This window comes from Echeneis naucrates, chromosome 6, assembly GCF_900963305.1.
Source record: "Echeneis naucrates chromosome 6, fEcheNa1.1, whole genome shotgun sequence".
Lineage (NCBI taxonomy): Eukaryota > Metazoa > Chordata > Actinopteri > Carangiformes > Echeneidae > Echeneis > Echeneis naucrates.
Genome location: NC_042516.1, coordinates 23,469,272 through 23,490,190, shown reverse-complemented (window position 1 = coordinate 23,490,190; position 20,919 = coordinate 23,469,272). Strand labels below are relative to the sequence as shown.

Below are 20,919 nucleotides of genomic sequence, written 5' to 3'. Positions count from 1 at the left end.
CTTCCTCCCCTCTGTAGATATTTGGGACAAATCTTGACAGGAACACTGGCCCTTAAAACATGTTCTCATGTTGTTTGCTCCTGCTGATTGAAGGAGATCCATATTTAAGTCTGAGCTCCAGGGGGTCGAACCCCTTCGGGACCCCTTCTTTTATTGGATACTTTGTGCTTTTTGGGTGCTTTGTATAGGTTCATTTCTGTGATATAGCGTTGCTGTAACAGCTCTATACATGACTAGATCTGTGAACGTGCCTCTACTGTCATTGCATTTCATCACTTATCAATACCTGGAGAACACCCCAACCCCCGCCGTCAAAATAATAAAAAGTGTTGAAAATTGCCACTGGAGTGCGGCTGTGAGTTTGGGCAACCCTGATTAATTTCACAGTTCATAAAAGGCCTCGGTGCACACAATGTGCCCATATTGTCCACCACAAATTTGCCAGTCCATTCTTTTAATCCCCATAAAAGCGCAGAGACAATGAAATAAAAGTGGTGGTCAAGACAACGCCAGTGTTAGGACACGAGGGCTGATTTGATGGAGTCTCTTTCTCTCCCCCCTCTGGCCTGCTGCAGAGAGAGCGAGGTGGCGGGGGGTGCTGCTTGGATATGCATCACAAAGGCATCCTGCAGTATTGATCTGCAGTGGGTTAAGGCAGTCTATCAGCCAATGTCCCTCTCTCTGGGAAAAACAATAGGAGATTAAAAACACACAGCTTGGCGGGTGGGAGGCTGCCGACGGGCCCTTATCTGGGCCCAAAGGTCACTGTGTACAGATATAATCCACTTTCACTTAACAGCTTCATTTAAGGCACCTCACATGCAAATGGTGGCATTTCAGTGTCTATTCAAACACGTAGGTTTGTTTTTCAACAAGCAGGTGAAGATTGAGTAGTTTTTTTTTTTTTTTCATCCTGCAGGCCGAGCTGGCATTTTGGCTTTTGGGAAAAGGGAAGGTCAGAAAGCTGCGACTTTTAAATAACTTAACAGCAAAGAGCGACTGCATATTCTTCTAAAATCAAGAATCAAGCACAAACATGTCAATGCTGACTGAAATATCTGCTGAGCGTCACGACAGCGTGACCACCAGAGCCGCAGCTTGAACGTATAAACACCTTACGCATCACAATAGAATGACAGCGTGTAAAAGCCAAGTGGTGGCCTACAGTGATGTCACCCACTGGTTTCTGAATTGCCACCTTGAGGTCTCCAGTTTGTAATCTGGCTGTCATCGTCTGGGTTTTGCGAAACCATAATCGGAGGAAGCCAACCCCCCAATCCATCCCCTGCTTTCTGGTCTGTTTGCCTCCAAATGATAGTATCATTTTAAAAAAATGATCATGCTGTACTGAGGCCATAAACTCATCAGGAAAACGTTTGCTGAGCCAATAAATCAGCGAGAGGGAGGGACATTTTCCCATAGACTTCAATACAATCTCACTTCTTCGACAGCAGGAGTGATAGTGATGAGATAGAACACAAGGTTCAAGGCACTTCAGCACTGACTCCACTTTACAGACCTACAGGCAAAGTCCACTTTAATATAAAACCTCATCACCTCAGCTCAGAGTGCAGAAGTCAACTCCTGCAGCTGCAGAGTTGTGTTGACCCGAGTATGTGGAGCTGCTGGCAAAAGATATTTATACAACCTGATCACCATCTGCGTAGATCTAATAAAAATGTGACTCACACAATCCTGGCACGCAGAGCAGCTTTTTAAAGGTATGACTGTAGGCTGCTGCATCAACGTATGCAGGAGACTGAAACAAGCCTGACCAAGTTTAAACAAAGTCCATCTGTGATTATTCTGGCAGATGTGATATAATTTTTATTTCTTGGATGGTATTTGCATTAAAAAAAGCAAATAAAAAAAATCTTGGCCTAAACAAGTATTTTTCCCTCATGTCTTTAAAATGGTAGCAGCACCTCAGCGCTGTTTGAATCTTTCCTTCAATGTGATTATTTCAATTAACTGCACAACTCCATCTTTGATAAACAGACAAAACATATAAAATGCATAAATACACAAAAGTACGTTTTTAGCAGCAGTGCATGTTTAAGGGTGTATAATAATAATAATAAAAAAAAAACACTGCCAAATGTACTTTCATTATTTGTTTTATTCAAGTTTTTCAGTCCTGTTTTGTGCATGAGAACAGAATGGCTCCAGTAAAATAAACATAACCGCCCAGAGGTGAAAATAAACAGAGTTTTGTAAATTATTCCAACCTCAAAGATGAGTTATACTTAACTGCATCAGCATGTTTTAAATCTGTATTGCATTAAAAAAAATGTGTGATATAGTGCAGCATAACCACAAATAGTTTTTAAAACCTTTTTTCAGAAACCAGGACTTACCCTTTATAAAAAAACACACTTGTAAACGCGTCAAAAACAATATAAATCAATACAACGCTGCTGTAACGGCGGAGTGGGAGGTCAGTAGCGCTCTTTGGGTTCACTGAATTTGCGTTTCTTTTTCGGTGTGGAGGCGGATGGTGTTTCCTGGCTGCTGGCGATGTCATATGGAGAAACCTGAAAAAACAGTTGACAAATGGTCACCGCAGAATTTTTGAGTCATCTCAATCTGCAGAACCAAAATTATGAGTCGTCTGTGAACCAAACAGTTCCACCCAGTCTGATATACACGTTTTCATGTGAATGTACAAATGGTTTTCTCGCCTTAAAAAATAACAATAAAAAAAACTGTGGTAAATCTTTTTACACCCACAGTTAAAATGTCAACTGTTGGACGCTGTCTGAGTTCACATTGATTAATAACGGAAGAGACTGACAGTTTATGAGCACACGCTGCTGCTGTTCTCACATAATGCAATAACCAATCCTATATTGTACCCATACATTAAACTGCCCATATTAAATCATAATCAAATAAGTATTTCTGAAGGTTTCTTACCGTTGTGTTCTTCATGGGTGTCGGCTTATTTTCCACGGTCAAATTTGTCTCCTGCGCACGCACACACACACACACACACAACTGTGAGGACATAATACACACCCCAAGCTCTGAATTCATTTCATTTTCTTCTGCTGGTTGGTCGTTAATTAATAAATCAAACAGACTCAGTTGCAAAGTATAAAACCTTCTTAAGTACTGCAAGGCATGGACAAGGCTTTTCAGCTTGTTGGGCTATTAACAGACTACATGGTGGCTGTTGAGCTTCAAGTGGCGCCCTGACCGTAGTGGACTTGATGATCCGTCCACTCCTGGTCCTCTTCAGGCCCACCTCCATATCAGAGGTCCTCTTCACCAGTGTGTCCATCTGAGAGGGGACAGATGGTCTGTAATGTCACTGCCACCCCCCCCCCCCCCCCCGCCATGAACAGCCGAAGTGGCTCTTTGTTTTATGTGTGCACAGAGCCTATAATCAGTCTGTGGATCCTTACCGCCTTTTCTTTGACACATCAGTTAAATCACCATGATACCTTTGTTGAAATGCATTTGTTCTTACTTGAACAGTCAAAGGAGCTTTTACAAAGGAATGCTTTCAGCTCTGGAGTTTCAGATATTTATAAAAACATTTTTTGCTCCTGAAAAGAATAAATAAATCTGCAGTTTTCTCAGATGTAAAATGGCCAAAAAAGGTCTTACATGTGGCACATTTATTTGCTGTTGAACAGGAAAAGCTGGGGTTAGTGAATTTGGGCTTGTCAGTGTTGCACTGGAGTTGGAAATGTTCTTACCTGGGAGCTCATTGGTTGGCGTGGTTATTGTTACACCTACCTCTGTAACTTCCTGGCAGATTTTTTTCTTCTCGTGGCCGTTCATATGGATTTCTTCAACTAAAGAAAAAACAAACACACACACATTAATCGTTAACTTTCATAGCATTCTATCTGTCTCATGAGAGGTACAGTATTTATTTAATTTGGTGTGGTGAGGGTTGTTTACCAGTGTTATCTAACTTTGTGTTCTCAGTGTCGGGCTTCTCCACGTCTTCAATCACATGACTCTGCAGATCAAAACATGTTATATGAGCAACACACTCGAACGTCAGCACACTGACACACTACAACAAACAGCTACTGAGCATTGGTCTTGCTTGCATGTGCAATATTTGTACATTCATAACTGTGAGACATTTGACAGACCTCATTATTTATTGTGAAAATCTGTTTCAGGGCCTCTGTGGCCTCGGTGAAAACGTTTCAGTAAAACAGCTGAACTTATACTGATGTTTACTGATGAGCTCTGATTTTTGACCAACAATCTGTGGAGTTTTTTTTTTTTTTTCTTTTTTCAGCCATGTGTAATAACTTGCGGTACAGGAAATGATGTAAAGCATTTCTCAAAAAGAAAGCATGTTTCCAGTTTTGCATAATCACATCCTGTAACCTGAGCTTTATGTACCTGTCTCCTGAACTGTTGCTTGTTGTTTGTGTCTTTTTTTTTGTGCTGACCTGTGAAAAGACGCCATCCACCTCCATCTTTAGAACCCACTTCTCCGTCACAGTCTCCTCCACCTGCAGGATGTTTAGCAAAATGATGTCCATTAAAAATATGCTCCCAATAGTGCAGACTAGTTTGTTGGGAGACAAAAGTGACAACCTAAAGGAGATAGCTAGACAGAGTAAGAGAGAGTTAAAAAAGCTATAACATGGTAAATAAAGGACGTATAAAGACCAAAATTAAGCCCTTTTGTCTCATGCTTGGTTAATCTTCACCTGCTCCAGTCTCTGTCGTTCCGTGGCCATGTCCAACTTCAGGGTGTGAAAGGGCGTGGCCACCTCGCCCATGGTCAGTTTGACTGGCTCCCTCTCAAACTGCATGGTGTCTCCATTAGCCTCCATGAAGCCCGGTGGCTGGTAGTCCTGAGGGGTGACTGGAAAACAACCAAAGACAGAAAACAAAAAACAAAATGAGACCATTTTTTTACACAAACTGTGAGAAATAAATATTTAAAAAAACTAAAACTAAGTACTTAATTACTTAAAGTAATTTAAAACACAGCATTAGGACATGTTTTGGGGAAATTATGCAGCTAAATGTATCAACAAAGTGAGACAAAACCTTAAGACTTCTGGTTCTCACACCCAACGGGTGGAGCTTACAAAGTAAATGGCTGCAAATCATTAACTGTTTGGCCAATCATCATAAAACTTGGTGGACACGTTCAGGTTGTGATAAAGTGTTGGCCCTGACCTCTGCACCAAAGTACCAAAATTCAGTAAATTTAAAATCTTAAATGTCAAAATGTAATCACATTTAGTTACACATGTTCTGAGGGCAAATATTGACCAAACCCCCAAGTGCCATATTGACTGATGAAAGGGGTCGGGGGCTATTCATCAACAACTGCCAATGGAAGCCTTTGTTCTGTTTGCTGTGAGCCATAATGAGCAGGAGACAAAAAACTGGCACAATAACGAGAAATGATGAGTCATTGCTTCATGAAAACAATAAAAAGTACATAAATCTTCAAATTCCTACACAGCATCATGCTCTACAAAAATATCAGACCACCGTGTTAAAGTTTTATCTGTTTTTCTGTATTCATACTAAAAGGCTACAACTATAAATTTTGTTTAATCTATAAAAGTTTTTAAATTGGCTGGTCAAAAATCCTAATTGGAGGGGGGAAAAAAAACAATGAAAGTGGGCGTTTGCGGCTGTGTGCACTACCATCATCATAGTAGGCCAGTTTCATGTTGAGGCAGACGCTGTCGGGCAGAGGCCCCAGGTTCTGCATCAGCGTGTAGAGCTTCCTCACCAGCAGGATGCTCGCCTTCTTGGTGTTTCCACATGACATCTTTGACACTTTGCTATTGTTGTTGCTGGTTGAGAAAGGAAGTGGGGTGAAAAACAAACATACTTCGCCTCATCAGGCGGCCGTTGTGAAAATCTTTCTGCTGTGATACCATCCACCTGGTTTTTACCCTCATTTGCCTATATTTGCAAATGTGCATGGAAGAAGTGTCAACCAAAAATGTATTCATGATGTATTGTGGTAAAGCTGAAATCTAAAGACTGAAAAAAGACTTCCTGACATTTTGAATTCACCTCCTAAAAGGTTCAACAAATTTCCTGCAAAAATGTCTGATGCTCAGCTTTCATTGCTGCTCTTCATACATTTTATACAGAGCAACAAATCCAAATAAAGACACAACATTCCTGCTATAAACAGGCTAAACGATAGTGATATCACTGGGACTTTTGACAGGCTACTGTTAAATGCTGTTGTAGCATAGTGCTCCTGCAACATTAAGTCACTGGGGGATAAATTCTACCTTTTCATGCCAAAAAATATGTTTTATTGCAAAATATAATCACAATAAACATTAATTTAATTTACAGTTTGAATGTTCAAGTTTCCAATCATACAACATCAAAGTAAGTAAAGTAATGTATTAAATTTAATTGCTTCACAGTTCTTCAGTATCACATAGCACTGAACACTTAGGACACCCACAGTTCCTTAAATTTATAAAAACATTGCTTCAAAGACATAATTCATGATCTCCCTTCAGAAAAGGTTATCTCCTACAAGTCAGCCTGCTATCATTAAAGTCAGGCACCATAAATAAATAAATAAAGCCCACCTCTCAAGGTCCATCTGTGCTCCATTTGCAGTATATTGGATCCTAAACTGATAAAATTCAGTCACTTTCTGAAAGACAAGTCATTTGTGTCAGATGAGACATAAAGTCATTCAAACAGCTGATGATGATGAAAAGGAAAATCTGCAAATCACCTGTGGATTCTCTGGATCTGTGTAGATCTAAAAAAAAAAAAAAGGGTAAAGCATCAAAACCATAAATATTCCTGGATAGTAATGAATCCTCGTATTTTCCCTATTGTCCCCTTGCTATGGTAGTTTTTCCCGGTCTACTGGTTATGCACCAAATGCAGAAAATGAAAAATGTGCAAAATACTCACAGACATAATGACGGTGCGGAGCTGGTGGGTGGGAAAAGTTAACATTAGTTACAAACACACACAAATCAAATCTTCTGATTTTTAGCGAAAAAAGTTGAATGTAATTTACATATTTCTTCTGGATGGCCTCAAAGCATCCTTGCATCCTGGAAGAATAAAAGGGAAACATCCAATTAAAAGTGATAATGACGCACAGAACAGTTCCTTAGATTAGTAAGCCCTGAATCATCACATTAAACCAAGTGTTTTGGCATTTTAGTGTTGTATGTTACAGTAGACTGACTGGAAACATATTCACCTATGTACCTTTTTAAGCAGGAAAAACATTATCAAGCGACTCTATGTCAAAAAAGGTACAACACATTTAAGAAATTACTTTTGTAAGGCCAGCACATGCCACATTGTTGTTCTGACTGTTTTATTTATTATTATTTACCATTGAACAATCTGACTGGCACCTGCACAGGTTCGCTCTTCCCTCAGGATCATTACTTTCTGCTCTGTGTGATGAAAAAAGAAAAGACAAATAAGAATCTTCGATATTTTTTTTCTCCACATGGCATCTTGGTGATATTTCCATGGATAATGTAACCTTCAACATATTTGCTCCCATAGGCTTTCTCTGGGAAAAGCCCCCGAAGGTATGTGATGCCAGACACAGCGATGGCCAGGAGCTTCTTTATAACAACCAAGGACTGCTGCTCAGAGAGAACCTGATTAGGTAAAAGCTGAGTGTCCTGCACAAGAGAAACAAATTAATCATAAGTGAGTGCAGCTTCCCTGTCACAGTAAACACATACATATCAGCTAGCCTTCCAAATTTTATACTAGATACTGTCTATCTAAAGTCTATACTTATACATTTCAGCAGAATATTAGCAAGAATATTTTTTATCGTGTGGTTCCTCTGATGTTCCTGAACATGAACGCTTTTGTGGATGATCATTTTACAAAAAAGCTGCTTTAAAAAAGTTACTTCTTTTTTAAATCTACAATGACTATTTTGCAGTATTAAATAGTTAAGAATTTAACTTTACACAAGAATACAACCAGAAGATGATAAATAAAAGCTAAACCCTCAACACATGATCTCCATTGGGCTTCTTAATGAATTTACAGTATGTCACACTAATTAAAGTTCTCATAATAATGTAGCAAAACATGGTTATTATTAGTACATAGGGTTTGGAAAATAACAATTAATCCAAAAACTATTAAAAATAACAAGAAAACTTGACATAACATCGACGGATTAAAATTTGCATTTGACCTGTAGCTAACTAGCTAAAATGCTCGCCAGCTAGCTTAAAGCCAAAACCTTTAAATCGATTTTTACCTGTGAAGATTTCACTTGTTGTACACACGCCATCGTTTTGGATGAAATACAACCCACAAAACTAAAGATCTGAAAAGAAAACAAGAAATATGTTACGATGACTAAAACGGCCAAAGATCTGTTGATTTAGCTAACACGCTAATTTAGCATCTTTACATTTCTGTACTACATTAATTACAACTAGCTAATTATCCCGTTAGCTTACACATCATCTCCAAACAGCACAATACGATTACAGTTGTTTCTTTGTTTCCTATACTTACATTTTCGCAACAAAAGGTTGTTTTTTGAACACAAACAACAGTAATGAAGTTTTAAAAGAAGAACTGGCTGTAAGCCAGGTGTTTAATGAAACTACCTTTCCCGCTAAAGTTTGATTGACGGGGAGGTCACCAGCATGTAGCCAATCACAGAACAGTTAGCGTCTCTTTGGGAGTGCTTATGAAGCTAAACAAAATGAAAACGTTTTCCGATCCTTTTGTTAAAGAAGAATCAGTCTGTTTTATTCTTTGTTTAATAAAGTGTTGATTCAGAAGTTGGACCGATTCTAACTCTTATGCTATTCAGGTGATTTGTGTTGATGCAGTGCAGTCCCAGCATCGCCCACGCCCTCTGTCTCCAAATCCTGTAATGTCATTGGTCGACGGATTGTCGCTCACAAAGAGAGCTGCCCTTCCTGGCACCGGATTGGTGCCTTGCGGGCCGATGCTGCTCTTCTATTGGTTACTGTATACGTCGATCACCCCCCCCCCCCCCCCGCTTCCTACTCCAGCGGTGACATCACATCTCGTTACGCCATCTTTGTTGGGGAGCAGTCGTGCTCAGAAAAGGAGGATTAGCTTCAGCACAGGTACACAACACGGCAGCTCGCCCATTCACGTCTTCGGTGGCGTCTGGCAAGACGGGACACCTGCCTGTCCTCCGCAGTCAACACAATGTCGTCGGAAAACCCGGACTCGGACACTCAGGTGGACTACGAGGACGAAAAACAGGTGGGTTAAGTGGCTGCTGCTCTGGATGTTGTTGGCTAACCACCGCGGCTAACGGCAGCTAGCAATAAAATGTGTGTGCGACAAGAAGACACACACACACACACACACGGAGGCCTGCGATCAGAGGGGCAATTTGCTTGGGGGGTTATTATTATTTACATATATATATGTATTTTTTGTCACAACACAGCACCTTGTCAGTGTGTCACTTTTTGTTTTGTCTCTTGCCTTGTGTCATTGGCTGGTGAGTCCACGGTAGCTCGGGCCTCATTGGTTCCGTCCAGTAAAGGGGGCTGGGGGTCCCGAAACGTGTCGTGCAGAGCCGACGGTCTCCTAATAAAGACATAAAGTGGAGGTGAAGGGGAGAAGGGGGGGGGACTCGGTGTAGTTTGATCTAGTGGAAGCACCTGTACTGGAAAAACAAACTGAGCACCGCCTTCCCCTGTTAATGCAGCATGTAGCACACAGTAACACAAAACATGTGCACAAGTTTGTGTTACTGTTGAGCCAATAAAAAAAAGACCTCAAGATAACGACTTAAACGATAATAATGGCATAATGGTTGGTTTAGTGGTTAGTTTTTTCTATATCTGGAATGCATTAATGTCCCATAAATGCTCATACTGCACCCCATTAGTTGTTGAAAAACTCGTTAGTTTCTTTGCATAATCCTGGAAGTGGGTGTATAAATGTAGACATAATCACTGTCGAACCTAAACCACTCAATCCATAACCAATCCATAAAATTTATAAAGCACTTTTAAGATTTGGGTAAAGTAATGTTCTCTATATTGCAGGTATAAGTGCAGATTTATTGAGGTGCTGGAACAAGCAGAGAATCTCTATAGTTGAACAGCATCGAAGAAAATGTACAGTCAAACTTTGAACCTCCCTGTTGGAATTTCTTCTTCTTTACAGTTAGTCGTAACAGTTTAAAATTATTGAATTTGTTTTTGGATTTGCAGTTTCCCTGCATTGGGGCTGAATATAGTAGCTCATAAATTTCTTGTCATGGGCCCAAGTGAATCAGCACTTGGTGCCACAGGTTCCCCCCCGCCACTGCTTCTCTTCCTCCTCCTCCTCCTCCTCCTCAGGGAATCTGTTCATCGGCTTCTGTGTCCTGAGTCACATTTTATCGTTGCCCCAGCAAGTTTTGCAAGCTGAGTGCTATATCTTGTCTGCATAGTGGAAGTAGGTCTGTGCTGTGCACCGCTCTCTCCAGGTGTACGTGCAGCGAGTATATAAGTGGCCCCTGTGGTGTGTGCATTAAAGTTTTACATGCACTTTAAACCAACTACTCCCTAAGCTGGTTTCAACATGCAGTCAAAACAACTGATTTGCACTGTGTACTCAGACATACCCAACAAAGACTTGGCTGATAGTCCCCTGACCAGTTTGGCCAGTGTTCTTTACTGGAAACAAAGCAAACACGTGTATTATCTACACAAACTTCGGATAGCAAGTAGTAATTGTAAGCTTGTAATTGAATAATCAATCGCACTCTTGATTGCTTGAAAAGCTTGAGAGTGGTTGTCTCATTGCTTTATGATAATAATGAACAAGAGTAGTCTATTGACTCGTTGGAAGATCTGAATCTCTTTGTGTCAAGCTCTGTCTTCTACTTGAATTTTTTTCCTCTCAAGGTAGGTGGTGACAGCACAGGCTGTAAGTTATGAACATTCATGCTGTCAATCATACTATTACGAAGTCCCTCCAGTCCCCACTAGTCATTGTCATAGTTGTTACCCCATTTCACAGCACAGTTTTGGTGTATTTGAGGAGTTCTGGGCTCAACAGTCCACTTTCCTGCAGGAACTGTGATGTTTTTGTACAGCCAGCAGCCTTTTTGGAACTGAAGAGTGAGTGTAAATCAGTGCCTTTCAGACAACCAGCTGTCTTACACAACCAGCAAAAACAATTCAGATTTTTTTTATTTATTTATTTTTTTAAATGGCAGTTTGTGCTTGTCTTCACAGGACGCCCAAGAGAAGAATGCGAACCCAGTGAAGGCAGAGGAGGCAAAGCTGAAGGCCAAATACCCCGGCCTGGGTCAGAAGCCCGGAGGTTCAGACTTCCTCATGAAGAGACTACAGAAAGGGGTATGTAACTGCGGTTTGTAAGAACTGTTAGGAGCTCAGAGGCAGGCTTCAGTGTCAATAAAAACTGGTCGTAGATTTGATCGTGTCTGTCAAGAAACCTCTGAACCCCCCTCCTCCCCTTCGTACATTACTGAGACATCCAAGCAAAAATTTCAAAATGTATCAGCTGTCTTGTCCAGGTGATGTTTTTGCTGTGATAAGTCAAGCTCCACTGCATTACTGTCACTGAAAAATCCACTTGTGAAACTTTAAACACAGCTGCAGGCTACATAGCTTGTAGTCCTTTTCCCATTTCCTGTGAATGTTTTGAATTTTTGGCCAATTCTGTAGACTGAGCTCATGTAGACATCATTCAAATGTTTCTGGCTTATAGAAAATTACTGCTATCTGAAGCATGACTGATAAACAGTGTGCATCCATTGCAACCATGAGTTTCGTGAGGTGCCCTCAACAGTCCTGTAGGACTCAACCTCTGAGGCAGAAGGGGGGAGTTATTTCTCTTCCTGCCCTATCTCAATAAACCAGAAACCCATTGCAGCCACTTTCATGCATGAGGAACACAACAGTCCATGTGACGGGTTATTTTTTTATTTGTAATGTGAGCAGGGCAGAGCAACAAAAGCATCAGTCTTTCTCCACTCTCTTTATTTCTTCTACTGGAAAAACTGTTGCTCTCTGTCCACCTACACATACAGTATATGTTACAGAGAGCATCCACCTCTGGAGTCTGGTGAAAGTACTTCAGGGAAATCACTGACAAGGAGTAGGAGTCACCGAGGCAAGCAGCAGGGAGAGCCAAAAAGTAAATTGCAACACTTGATCATAAGATTACTCCCAAAGAATGATGATATAAAGGAACGTTAGCAAATCTTAGACTGGACTTTCCTTTTTCTGGTGATTGAATCAGTCCAATGCTGAAGTTTAAATATGATCTGGCCTATTTGTTGTTATACTCTTGCTGTAATAATTCTCATCCGTATTGGCAGTGAAAAGATCTTTCTAATGAAATTTCACTGGAAGAGATTGAAGAAAAAAACAGACAAATTTTGAGAGGAAGTGGTTGTTAGCTGCTATTATGAGATTGCAGAGGTGTAAGTGGAGATACTCGGAAAGGGTCTAGTTCAGACCCCTGAAGCCTCATATTAGCTGCAGCACAACAAGCACTCTGGCTTTCATTCGCTATCTCTTGCACTGCAATTGCATCAGAAAGGGCCCTCCACAGGGAGAGTACAGACAGGAGGAACAATTACATTGACCAATAACCCTTCAAGTGTACTGATAACTTTATGAGTAGTTTTGACAGACCAGAGTTTTCTGCCTTTTGGTTTCAGTGACTGATCACAAAGCTGCATGCCTCTAAAGCTGTGGGTGTCTCTCGTGTCTCCTCTCACACAGCAAAAGTACTTCGACTCGGGTGACTACAACATGGCCAAGGCCAAAATGAAGAACAAGCAGCTTCCTGTGGCAGGGCCAGACAAGAACCTGGTGACTGGCGACCACATTCCCACGCCGCAGGATCTTCCCCAGAGGAAGTCCTCCTTGGTGACCAGCAAGCTAGCCGGCTAGCCTTCATCATCGCAGAGTCCACCCTTACCCCCCATTTCCCCGACCCTGGGACTCAGGGCAAAGATCGCTCCTCCTCACCCTCACCTGTGCCCCCCTGATATGTCAACCCCTCCCACTCCCCTCTCTTCCCTCTTCATCCCCAGTCACCACTGGCTTTAACATATCGGGCAGAGTTGCATAAGTTAAAGCTCCATTTGCTTGTAAGCAGGTGGAGCGGGGTGTGAGGCATGGAGGTTTTGCTGGCCCACGAGGTCGCAGCCTTCTCTGCTTTCCCACCACCCACAGCTCTGCCCCCTTCCGCGCACTCTGCTCTACCGCCTCCCTTATGTCTTGGTTTTTCTGTGTTCCAAGATGCATCACAGTAGGTGTGTGTCATCAGGCAGGGGTTGGATGGGGTGAGTTAATGCACTTTGTATTCTGTATAGTATGTTGTTGTTTTTTTTTTTTTTGCATCCTGAATGACACCAAAACATTGTGTGTAAGGGAGTTAGGAACCATGCTCACAGCGTGTTCTTTGGTCTTTGTGTTCCCTTCCTATGCTGGTGGTTGGCTTTGGGGTGGGGAGGGGTCAGAAGATATACGTGAATAATTGCTTGCATACCAAATCTGTGAGGGGCAGCTGCCTATATTAAGAGTTGATTAGCATTCACTGACACCATATTGGGAAATGGGAGATGTGTGAAGGCATGGTGGTGAAGGGAGCTGTCTTTTCATCTCATGCCTCACCTTTTGTCAAACTAAATCAGAGGTCATTTGCTACGGCTCAGCCAAACAGGGAGTTGAAACGCCACTTTACTTTCTCTCTCTCTCTACTCAATGCTTTAATTCTTGACACTCCTTTACTCCTGTTCTCCTAAAATATGCTGCATGATTATAACATGTAAGAAAATTAAAAATGTTTTTAACAGGAGTGGGGCATCTGCTAAAAAATAGGAAGTATCAAAACACACATGAAGCCCTCAAATGTCACATAGTCACACTTCCTTAATTTTCCTTTCTTGCTTGACAATCCATGTACACACACTCTTGTTTGCAGCTGAGTTTATCCTTGTGTAATTTTAAAGGCTGGGAATCCTGCCAGTCACCCGAATTCATTCTTGGTTTGGTTACTGTTGAGTTGCTTTAAGCTGTGTGTTTACTATGAGCCTAAAAGATTTGTGTAGGGGGGCAATTCAGGCACCCTGCATAGAGTATATGCTTCTGTAAATAACACTCCCATTAAGCACGTAATTTGTGATAAGCGCTTTAAGGACTGGACCTGCTAGCATGCCTGAGAGAAATGGTAGTGCTAAATCTACTCATTTGAGATCACAACTTGGGACTTTCTGGCTTGGAAATTCTGTGCTTCATCAACTGAGCCAAATTTCATACTGGAGCTCTCCAGCTCAGATGTGGAAACATATTTTTCCCCAATGTCTCTGTTATCATTTAATCATCTGGATCACAAGAAGATATGAGCAGTGACGTGACCGCCATCGACACAGCTCGGTTAGCGTTTCAGTGTCACATGTGAACACAACAAGACGGAAGTCAAACTGACCACGTTTCTAGCCTTCACAGTTATGATCTCAGTGTCACGTACAGTTTGAAAATAGTTTTGGGAATGACTCACTCTTGCTGCTCGTTAACATTTAAAATGGATGTCGATTTCTCATTTTCTGTGGGCGATTGTTTTTCTCATGCTTGTACACTTTAAGATGATGTTTCAGCAGAAGTAGTACCTAGACCTCTTTGGTCGGACACATTTCGAAACACTAAGTCACATAAAAGACGACTACTACTTAGCTGACAGCACCCCTTAGATCAGTGGTTTTTCCCTTCCATCCTGACACTACACAGGCTGATCTGTGTCACCAGTGGTAAGCAGCAGGCGACCTTTTAACCACAGGTTTTGGCCCATCTTCCAACGTCGTCATCACCACGGGGCTTAAACTGGGACACTGCATGCCTGCAGGATGTGCTCACTCCTAACACTTGGCAAAGCAGAGAAATGTTATAACACATGGCGGGAGGGGGGCAAAATGTGAGCCAGTGTTTTGCACTTCACGTCCCAACGTGGTGGTTCAGCCTCTAAAGCTGATCAATGTCACTATCACCATAGCTGCTGACTTGTACGGCCTGCCGTCCACATTGTTTTAAGAATCTAAACTGGATGCCAATGCTCACTTAAAGAATTAGCCTTGTTGTGTCATACCGCTTCGGAGGAACCTTCACAAAATGCACACTCCACCACAGTCTAGGTGATTAGGGTACTTGCACCCTCACCTTCTTAACCTCATCTGTTTTTCATTAAGACTTTAAAATGTGTCAAATTTGCAGTGGGTGAAAGGGAACTGATGTGTACGTATGTGCTTGTTCTGCTGATGTATGAATGCACTGCTTTTCTCTGTTCCAACCATGTAAATAGACTTCAACAGGAAGAGGATGTTTTTTGTGTTCTTCCCACCTGCTTTTCACTTTTTTCATAGCCTGAGCTACTTCTGATTCAGTGGTTCCTCTCCTTTCAGTTGAACACTACTTCTGTTCTATCTTAGTGTATTGCAGAGGCTATGTGAATCTGTATCATATGAAAATATGTGTAAATGCTGCTGATTCAGTCAAAGACAAATCTAAGATGATAACCCTGTAAAGAACACCTGTCCTCTTGATTCTACCAGTCCGACACGCTCCTTCCTTCCTGAGTAACTCCGTTGCAGCTCCTGTGGGAAAAGTTGAGTGAATTTTCAGACTGCAGTCAAAAAATGCAACTAACTACTGCTAAATTTGAAAAGTGCATTGTTGATTTTTGATCAAAGTGATCAAAACTTCATTGTAACATAACTTTGATTGTCATTGACCGTTTAGCATCTCATTATGTTTAAAGGTCCACAGTTTTCTGTTTATGCGATATCAGTCGAAGAGATGGGCGAGTAAGCATGTTCTAAGAAACAACAGTGGACAGGGGTTCTTGAATGCTACTTGATGTTTGGCTTTGCACGGAGCAGATCAACGAGAGAAAAATAGCAGGGTATATTTCAAACCCGACACACAGGGTGTCTCTCGTTCAGCTATGTATAACACGTGCCAGAATGTATAAAGAAATGAAAGACTGTGTGCTCTGAAGTATTTTTGTTCTGCTTTTACCTTAATCTGTTTTCTTGTTGTTGTTTTTTTTTTTTTTTTTTTTTTGTTGTTTTTATTTTTTTTTTTGTTCTCTTATTACTTAATTAGTACGTTTGATTCTGGCCCATGATAACTGCAGGGAAATCAGAGGCACCCTTGCTTCCAAGAAAAAAATTAAAAAATAATATATATATATATATATATATATATACATACATATATATAAGGGTTTACAAGAAAAAGGGTGACAGGAGAACAATGAATGATTTTAACAATTCAGAAAGAACAGGAGTGTTTGGAATGTTTCAGATGTGTGGGAGTAGGTGAAAGGGTTTTTGTCAGTATTTGAAATAAACTTTTACATTAATAACATTTCTGTGTCGTTGTGCAGTTTCTTGTACCACTTATGTGTGCCAGACATCAAATCTTGTGGGCAGATTCTGTAAACGTCGCAGTGCGTGTGCAAACCTCGTACCGCCACATGGGGGAGTCGCAGCCCTTCGTTTCTAAAGCTGTTGACTGCAGTGTGCAGGACACAAATGACAAAATGAAAAATTTCAACTTGTGTGATAAGGAACATGACGTCTACAAGCTGGCATGACGCCATCTTTGTTCCCAGACGACAGGAAGTTAATAAATGTAGCCTCACGATAACGTAAAAGGTTTTAACATGGCCATTTGCTAATGTTTAAAAATTACCTGTCTTTTTTTTTTTGGTTCGAGATTGGATCGGTTTGAGCAATGTCAAAGTTTTTCCTGTCACTTATTGAAATGTAAAAAGATCCAAAGAGTTTCAAATTCTTTATTTTGAAATAAAGAAAAGTACACAACACAAATATAATCAATTCCAGAAACAGTAATGTCATCATTGTACAGCCTATATTACATGATTTGTAATAATGTAACGTATTTTACACACAACTACATTTGTATTATAAACTATAAAGATCTGATGTTGTAAAAGTACAAATAACATAAATACAGTTTAAAGAACTCTGGACATTTACTTATTCATAGGTGCATTTTATGTAATTTTATCATTTACAGTTTCTTCTATTTATTTCATTCTATCTATGTAAGTCCATATTTATATTCAATTAATATAATATTATAATATAGATAATATTTCAGTTTCTATTTTGGAGCACCTGTAACAAAAAAAAACAAAAAAAAGAATTCCCCCGAGGATTATTAAAATGTTTATGATTCTGGTAACGGATAGAACCTTCATTAACATATTTATGTGAAGTATAAAATGTTTACATGTAAACTGATCAAAAGATTATAAAAAAGCTCATGTTGTAAAAGTGCACATCACATAAATACAGATTAAAGAAGGTGATATAGCCTTTATTCATATATTTTATCATATTTGTGTCAAAATACAAAAGTAACACACAATTTAATCCAAATCTGAGACATTTATCTAAAAAAAATCATATATCCCACTTTTGTACTTTTCCACTCGTTTCTTAATGTTGTTCTTTTTTTGTCCTATATCCCACTTTTGTACTTTTCCACTCGTTTTTTAATGTTGTTTTGTTTTTGTGACGTAAACGAACAAACAACTAAAGAAATGTTCACTCTGTGAATTTTTTTTTCCTTTTTTTTTTTGTGACGTAAACAAACAAACAAACAAACAAACAACCACACTGTGAAATCCATTTTCTTTGTGACCAAATAACGACAGAAAATACACCGTGAAATTCATTTTCAGGTTTTGAGATTTTTTTTTTTTTTTTTTTATTTCTTTTCCCGGAACTTTGTAACGTCCAGTGACGTAGCGAAGCCCCGCCCCCTGTACTCCGTATAAGCATAAAACGGTCTCTCCTTGCTTCACTTCCGCTCGGCAACAGTCTGACATGGGGAGCCGCTGACCGTTTGGACCGGCTAGCTTTTTGTTTCATCGGGCTAGCTTCGATCCGCTTCACTTTCCAGAACTCTTCTAGAACCGTACATGGACTAAACTATCTCACAACATGAGCCTTTTTCAAACACACAAGTCTTCTGCCTTCGGGTCCGCCTCCACCTCCATGAACCTGCTAATCTGCGACCCGAACGTACTGCCGAAGATGTGGACCGGCGGGGCCGGGGCCTCCTCCGTGGACTCTCCGATCCGGAGCGACGTCGCCAAACGACCCACCAACCTGGAGGTGAGCTCTAAAGGCGGCTGCCCGCCGAAAATCGTCCGGGAAAACAGCGGCGGGGAGTCCGTAGCTTGCACCCCGGAGAGCAACTCAGACAGCGAGGCCGAGGCCTCCTCTCCGGCCGAGAGGGAGCTGCTCAGGGCCGATACATGCCAGCTCATAAGCCAGACCATGAGGTGGTACACCGAGTGGTCCACGCCGAGGACGAAGCAGCACAGAGGGCTGGACACCATGAAGAGAGTCGTGGACGGGCTCCTGGAGAAGCACGGAATCGCCTACAATGGTACGTTTCATACAAAGACAGCTGCTGTAATCCTGTTAGACTGAAGGCAGCGCCATTAATCCCCCATACAGGGGGCAGCCTGCAGGTCGGATCATATCCGAAGTGTTATGGCTTCATTTGATTCTGTGTGTTTATTTCTTTATTTACTACGTTTTGACTTTTGGGGGGACAAAGAAGGACACGAAGTGTTGAAATGCTCACACTATATTGCTTTTCCAGGTATGGTCAACAAACTGTCACTGGACAACACAGAGGACATGAGTTTTGTCTGTTTGGTGGCCCAGAAACTCTTCTCAGACGGCACCACCAACTGGGGCCGTGTGGCCAGCCTGGCCGCCTTCGGGGTGGTGGTGTGTCGGAGGCTGAAGGAGATGGGCAGGGAGAGCTGTGTGGAATCTGTAGGAATGGAGATCTCCAAATACCTGTTGTCTGAACAGAAGGACTGGCTGCTGAAGAACAATTCATGGGTGAGTCAGAGGCTGAATGACAGGGTGGAGCAGTGACCCCCCCACAAAAAAATGGGACTGGTTGCATAACTGCTTTGTGCAACACAGCCTATGTGTCTGGTGGACATTGACCTTTATCACTAATTAAATAATGGTATTCCAACATTGGCACTAATTGTTTATAACATTGCATATTTACAGGATGGCTTTGTGGAGTTCTTTCACGTTGTGGACCCAGAGTCATCAGTGAGGAACACACTCATGGCCTTTGCTGGAGTGGCAGGCATCGGCGCAACACTGGCCCTGTTGATCAGATGAATTTGGACACTCTAAAGGTAGTCTGTAAACGATCCACTGCTGTGGACTTGGAAGATGGAAATACGTGGCGCCCCCCCCCCCCTATCTTCACACCAGAGGACTCCAAGTTTTTACTGTTTAAATAGGCTTTATTTAAATTAAAGATTATATTTTTATAATATTTGTGAATATTTTAGCCAATTATTTGCAATAATTTTTTCTGATTATTTGTACATAGCTGATTCTTTTTTTCCTTTTGCGTGACGACCTCCCCTCCTCCCTTCAGGGGCTGGTCATTACTCCGGATCATTTTATCTGGAAACTTGAACCATATGATGGTGAGGGGAATTTGCATGTGTGCTATTTCCCTTCCATATGGAAATGTTGGAGCCACACTTGGACTCTGTGCTGGACTTTTGGCCCAACAGCAGCTTGGAAAGTTTGAGTCTGAGGGAAGAATGAACAAGGACTGACCTCTTGTGGGGCCATTTGGCTCCATCAGTGAATTATACATTTGGAACAGATGCCTCTCAGATAGAAATTAATGATGGCTCAGGGCCATTTGTACATATTCACAAATAAAAAAGGTATATAAAGTATAATTAACATGGTTTGACCTTTCTGACACTTTCTGTTGAGAAATCTTATGTTGGTTGTATTCAGAAGCTATAGGCAGTGGTTTCAGTTACACTCCCCACTAATGTGGCTGTTCTGACATGAAACTAAATTTAACAGCTCACCCCCCCACACACAATTTTCAGCATTTGGTTCACACCACAGTTTGAGCCAGAGCGATGGTTGGCGTTTCCTAGAAGTTTGATTGGGGTTGCTTTTGCAGTAATGAGTCGCAGTCAGTGGTGAAATGTTTGTCCGCCTGCAGAGTTCCAAAGCAGGAGGCATCAGCTAGATTCTGAACTGGGGAAAACAGTTCACATCAAAGTTGCATAGCTTGTCTACTTCCTGAACTGAAAAAATTTCAGTTTTTACCTAGAAGCTGGTGACTTAGATGCATTATGAACATATGACTGGCTGCTTACATGTTCATAATGTGTCTTTACTTTTTTTAAATGCTTGATAGGAAACTGCAGCCATTTTGAAGTCTATATGCTCTGTGATCCAGGTCATAGTTCTTTCTTTACCCATAAACCTCTCTGACATGGTTGGTAGTAAGAACAGTTTTTAAAGCCCATTAGATGAAAACTGTTGCGTCACGACTGAAGGAGTATCTTTGCACTCTGTCGTCCAGAACACAAATCTTGGTGTAGGCCAAAGCAAAGGGAATCCTTGGTGATGATTTGTGGCTGCACCCATGTTTGCTCAGAGCCTCCCGTTGTCTCGGGTTACAGGACAAACACAACGCTCATCTAGGTCTTAGGAGGAAATGGAGTAGAGCCTCTCCATGGTGATGATCCACAGTAGACCTCCCCTAGCCCCCTCCTGCAAACTAATGATGTTACCCACCAGCGGGTTACCCCCCGCGCACTTCAGTGTTAACAACAGGCTGCTGCACAATGGGGAATTGAAGATGAGGCAATTTCATAGAGTCGATTTCAGTGTACACAAGTCGACTGGGGAGGGTGGAGGAGGGGTGGGGTGCAGAAAGCAGACAGCACTGCAGTGTCTTGGAGCTATTTATGCAAAGTGCTCCAACTCTCTGAACAACCTGGATCAGTTTTAATACAAATCACAAGTCTGTCTTCTTAAAGGTTTAATGCTCAAAGGTTTTTGTTTCTTCTGTTTTAACTCGGCATGAA

The 20,919-nt window shown here is 41.4% G+C and overlaps 3 protein-coding genes across 4 annotated transcripts; 2 read left to right on the top strand and 1 right to left on the bottom strand.

Annotated features, from left to right (window-relative positions):
• Positions 1-2,155: 2,155 nt before the first annotated feature.
• On the bottom strand, positions 2,156-8,617 carry hormad1 (HORMA domain containing 1). Of its 2 annotated transcripts, XM_029505063.1 has the most exons (16): positions 8,592-8,617; positions 8,234-8,302; positions 7,490-7,634; positions 7,334-7,397; positions 7,007-7,043; positions 6,898-6,918; positions 6,713-6,739; positions 6,561-6,628; positions 5,644-5,795; positions 4,686-4,843; positions 4,422-4,484; positions 3,913-3,973; positions 3,745-3,797; positions 3,200-3,283; positions 2,917-2,967; positions 2,156-2,534 (listed from the first exon to the last, which is right to left on the bottom strand). In XM_029505063.1, exons 2-16 carry the CDS (start codon positions 8,264-8,266, stop codon positions 2,439-2,441), a joined length of 1,113 nt encoding a protein of 370 aa, XP_029360923.1. In that variant the 5' UTR covers positions 8,267-8,302; positions 8,592-8,617; the 3' UTR covers positions 2,156-2,438. The 2 variants fall into 2 exon arrangements, 1 of the variants encoding a protein (XP_029360923.1); XR_003840876.1 differs by lacking the exon at positions 2,156-2,534 and having other exon boundaries at positions 2,928-2,967; positions 3,200-3,803.
• A 420-nt stretch (positions 8,618-9,037) lies between these two features.
• On the top strand, positions 9,038-16,364 carry ensab (endosulfine alpha b). The gene is made up of 3 exons (XM_029505288.1): positions 9,038-9,225; positions 11,202-11,324; positions 12,720-16,364. The coding sequence occupies exons 1-3, from the start codon at positions 9,169-9,171 to the stop codon at positions 12,888-12,890; spliced, it is 351 nt and encodes a 116-aa protein (XP_029361148.1). The 5' UTR covers positions 9,038-9,168; the 3' UTR covers positions 12,891-16,364.
• A 1,466-nt stretch (positions 16,365-17,830) lies between these two features.
• mcl1b (MCL1 apoptosis regulator, BCL2 family member b) lies at positions 17,831-19,776 on the top strand. Its single transcript, XM_029504413.1, has 3 exons — positions 17,831-18,422; positions 18,642-18,889; positions 19,070-19,776. The coding sequence occupies exons 1-3, from the start codon at positions 17,972-17,974 to the stop codon at positions 19,184-19,186; spliced, it is 816 nt and encodes a 271-aa protein (XP_029360273.1). The 5' UTR covers positions 17,831-17,971; the 3' UTR covers positions 19,187-19,776.
• The last annotated feature ends 1,143 nt before the right edge of the window (positions 19,777-20,919 follow it).

Bases quoted from the DNA above. Each gene is read 5' to 3' on its own strand.
- hormad1 (XM_029505063.1), bottom strand. From the start codon at position 8,266: ATGGCGTGTGTACAACAAGTGAAATCTTCACAG. The intron at 7,635-8,233 runs GTAAAAATCGAT...TCTCTTGTGCAG, and splicing joins AACAAGTGAAATCTTCACAG to GACACTCAGCTTTTACCTAA. The intron at 7,044-7,333 runs GTAAATAATAAT...TTATTCTTCCAG, and splicing joins GCCAGTCAGATTGTTCAATG to GATGCAAGGATGCTTTGAGG.
- ensab (XM_029505288.1), top strand. From the start codon at position 9,169: ATGTCGTCGGAAAACCCGGACTCGGACACTCAGGTGGACTACGAGGAC. The intron at 9,226-11,201 runs GTGGGTTAAGTG...TTGTCTTCACAG, and splicing joins ACTACGAGGACGAAAAACAG to GACGCCCAAGAGAAGAATGC. The intron at 11,325-12,719 runs GTATGTAACTGC...CCTCTCACACAG, and splicing joins TGAAGAGACTACAGAAAGGG to CAAAAGTACTTCGACTCGGG.
- mcl1b (XM_029504413.1), top strand. From the start codon at position 17,972: ATGAGCCTTTTTCAAACACACAAGTCTTCTGCCTTCGGGTCCGCCTCC. The intron at 18,423-18,641 runs GTACGTTTCATA...TTGCTTTTCCAG, and splicing joins GCACGGAATCGCCTACAATG to GTATGGTCAACAAACTGTCA. The intron at 18,890-19,069 runs GTGAGTCAGAGG...GCATATTTACAG, and splicing joins TGCTGAAGAACAATTCATGG to GATGGCTTTGTGGAGTTCTT.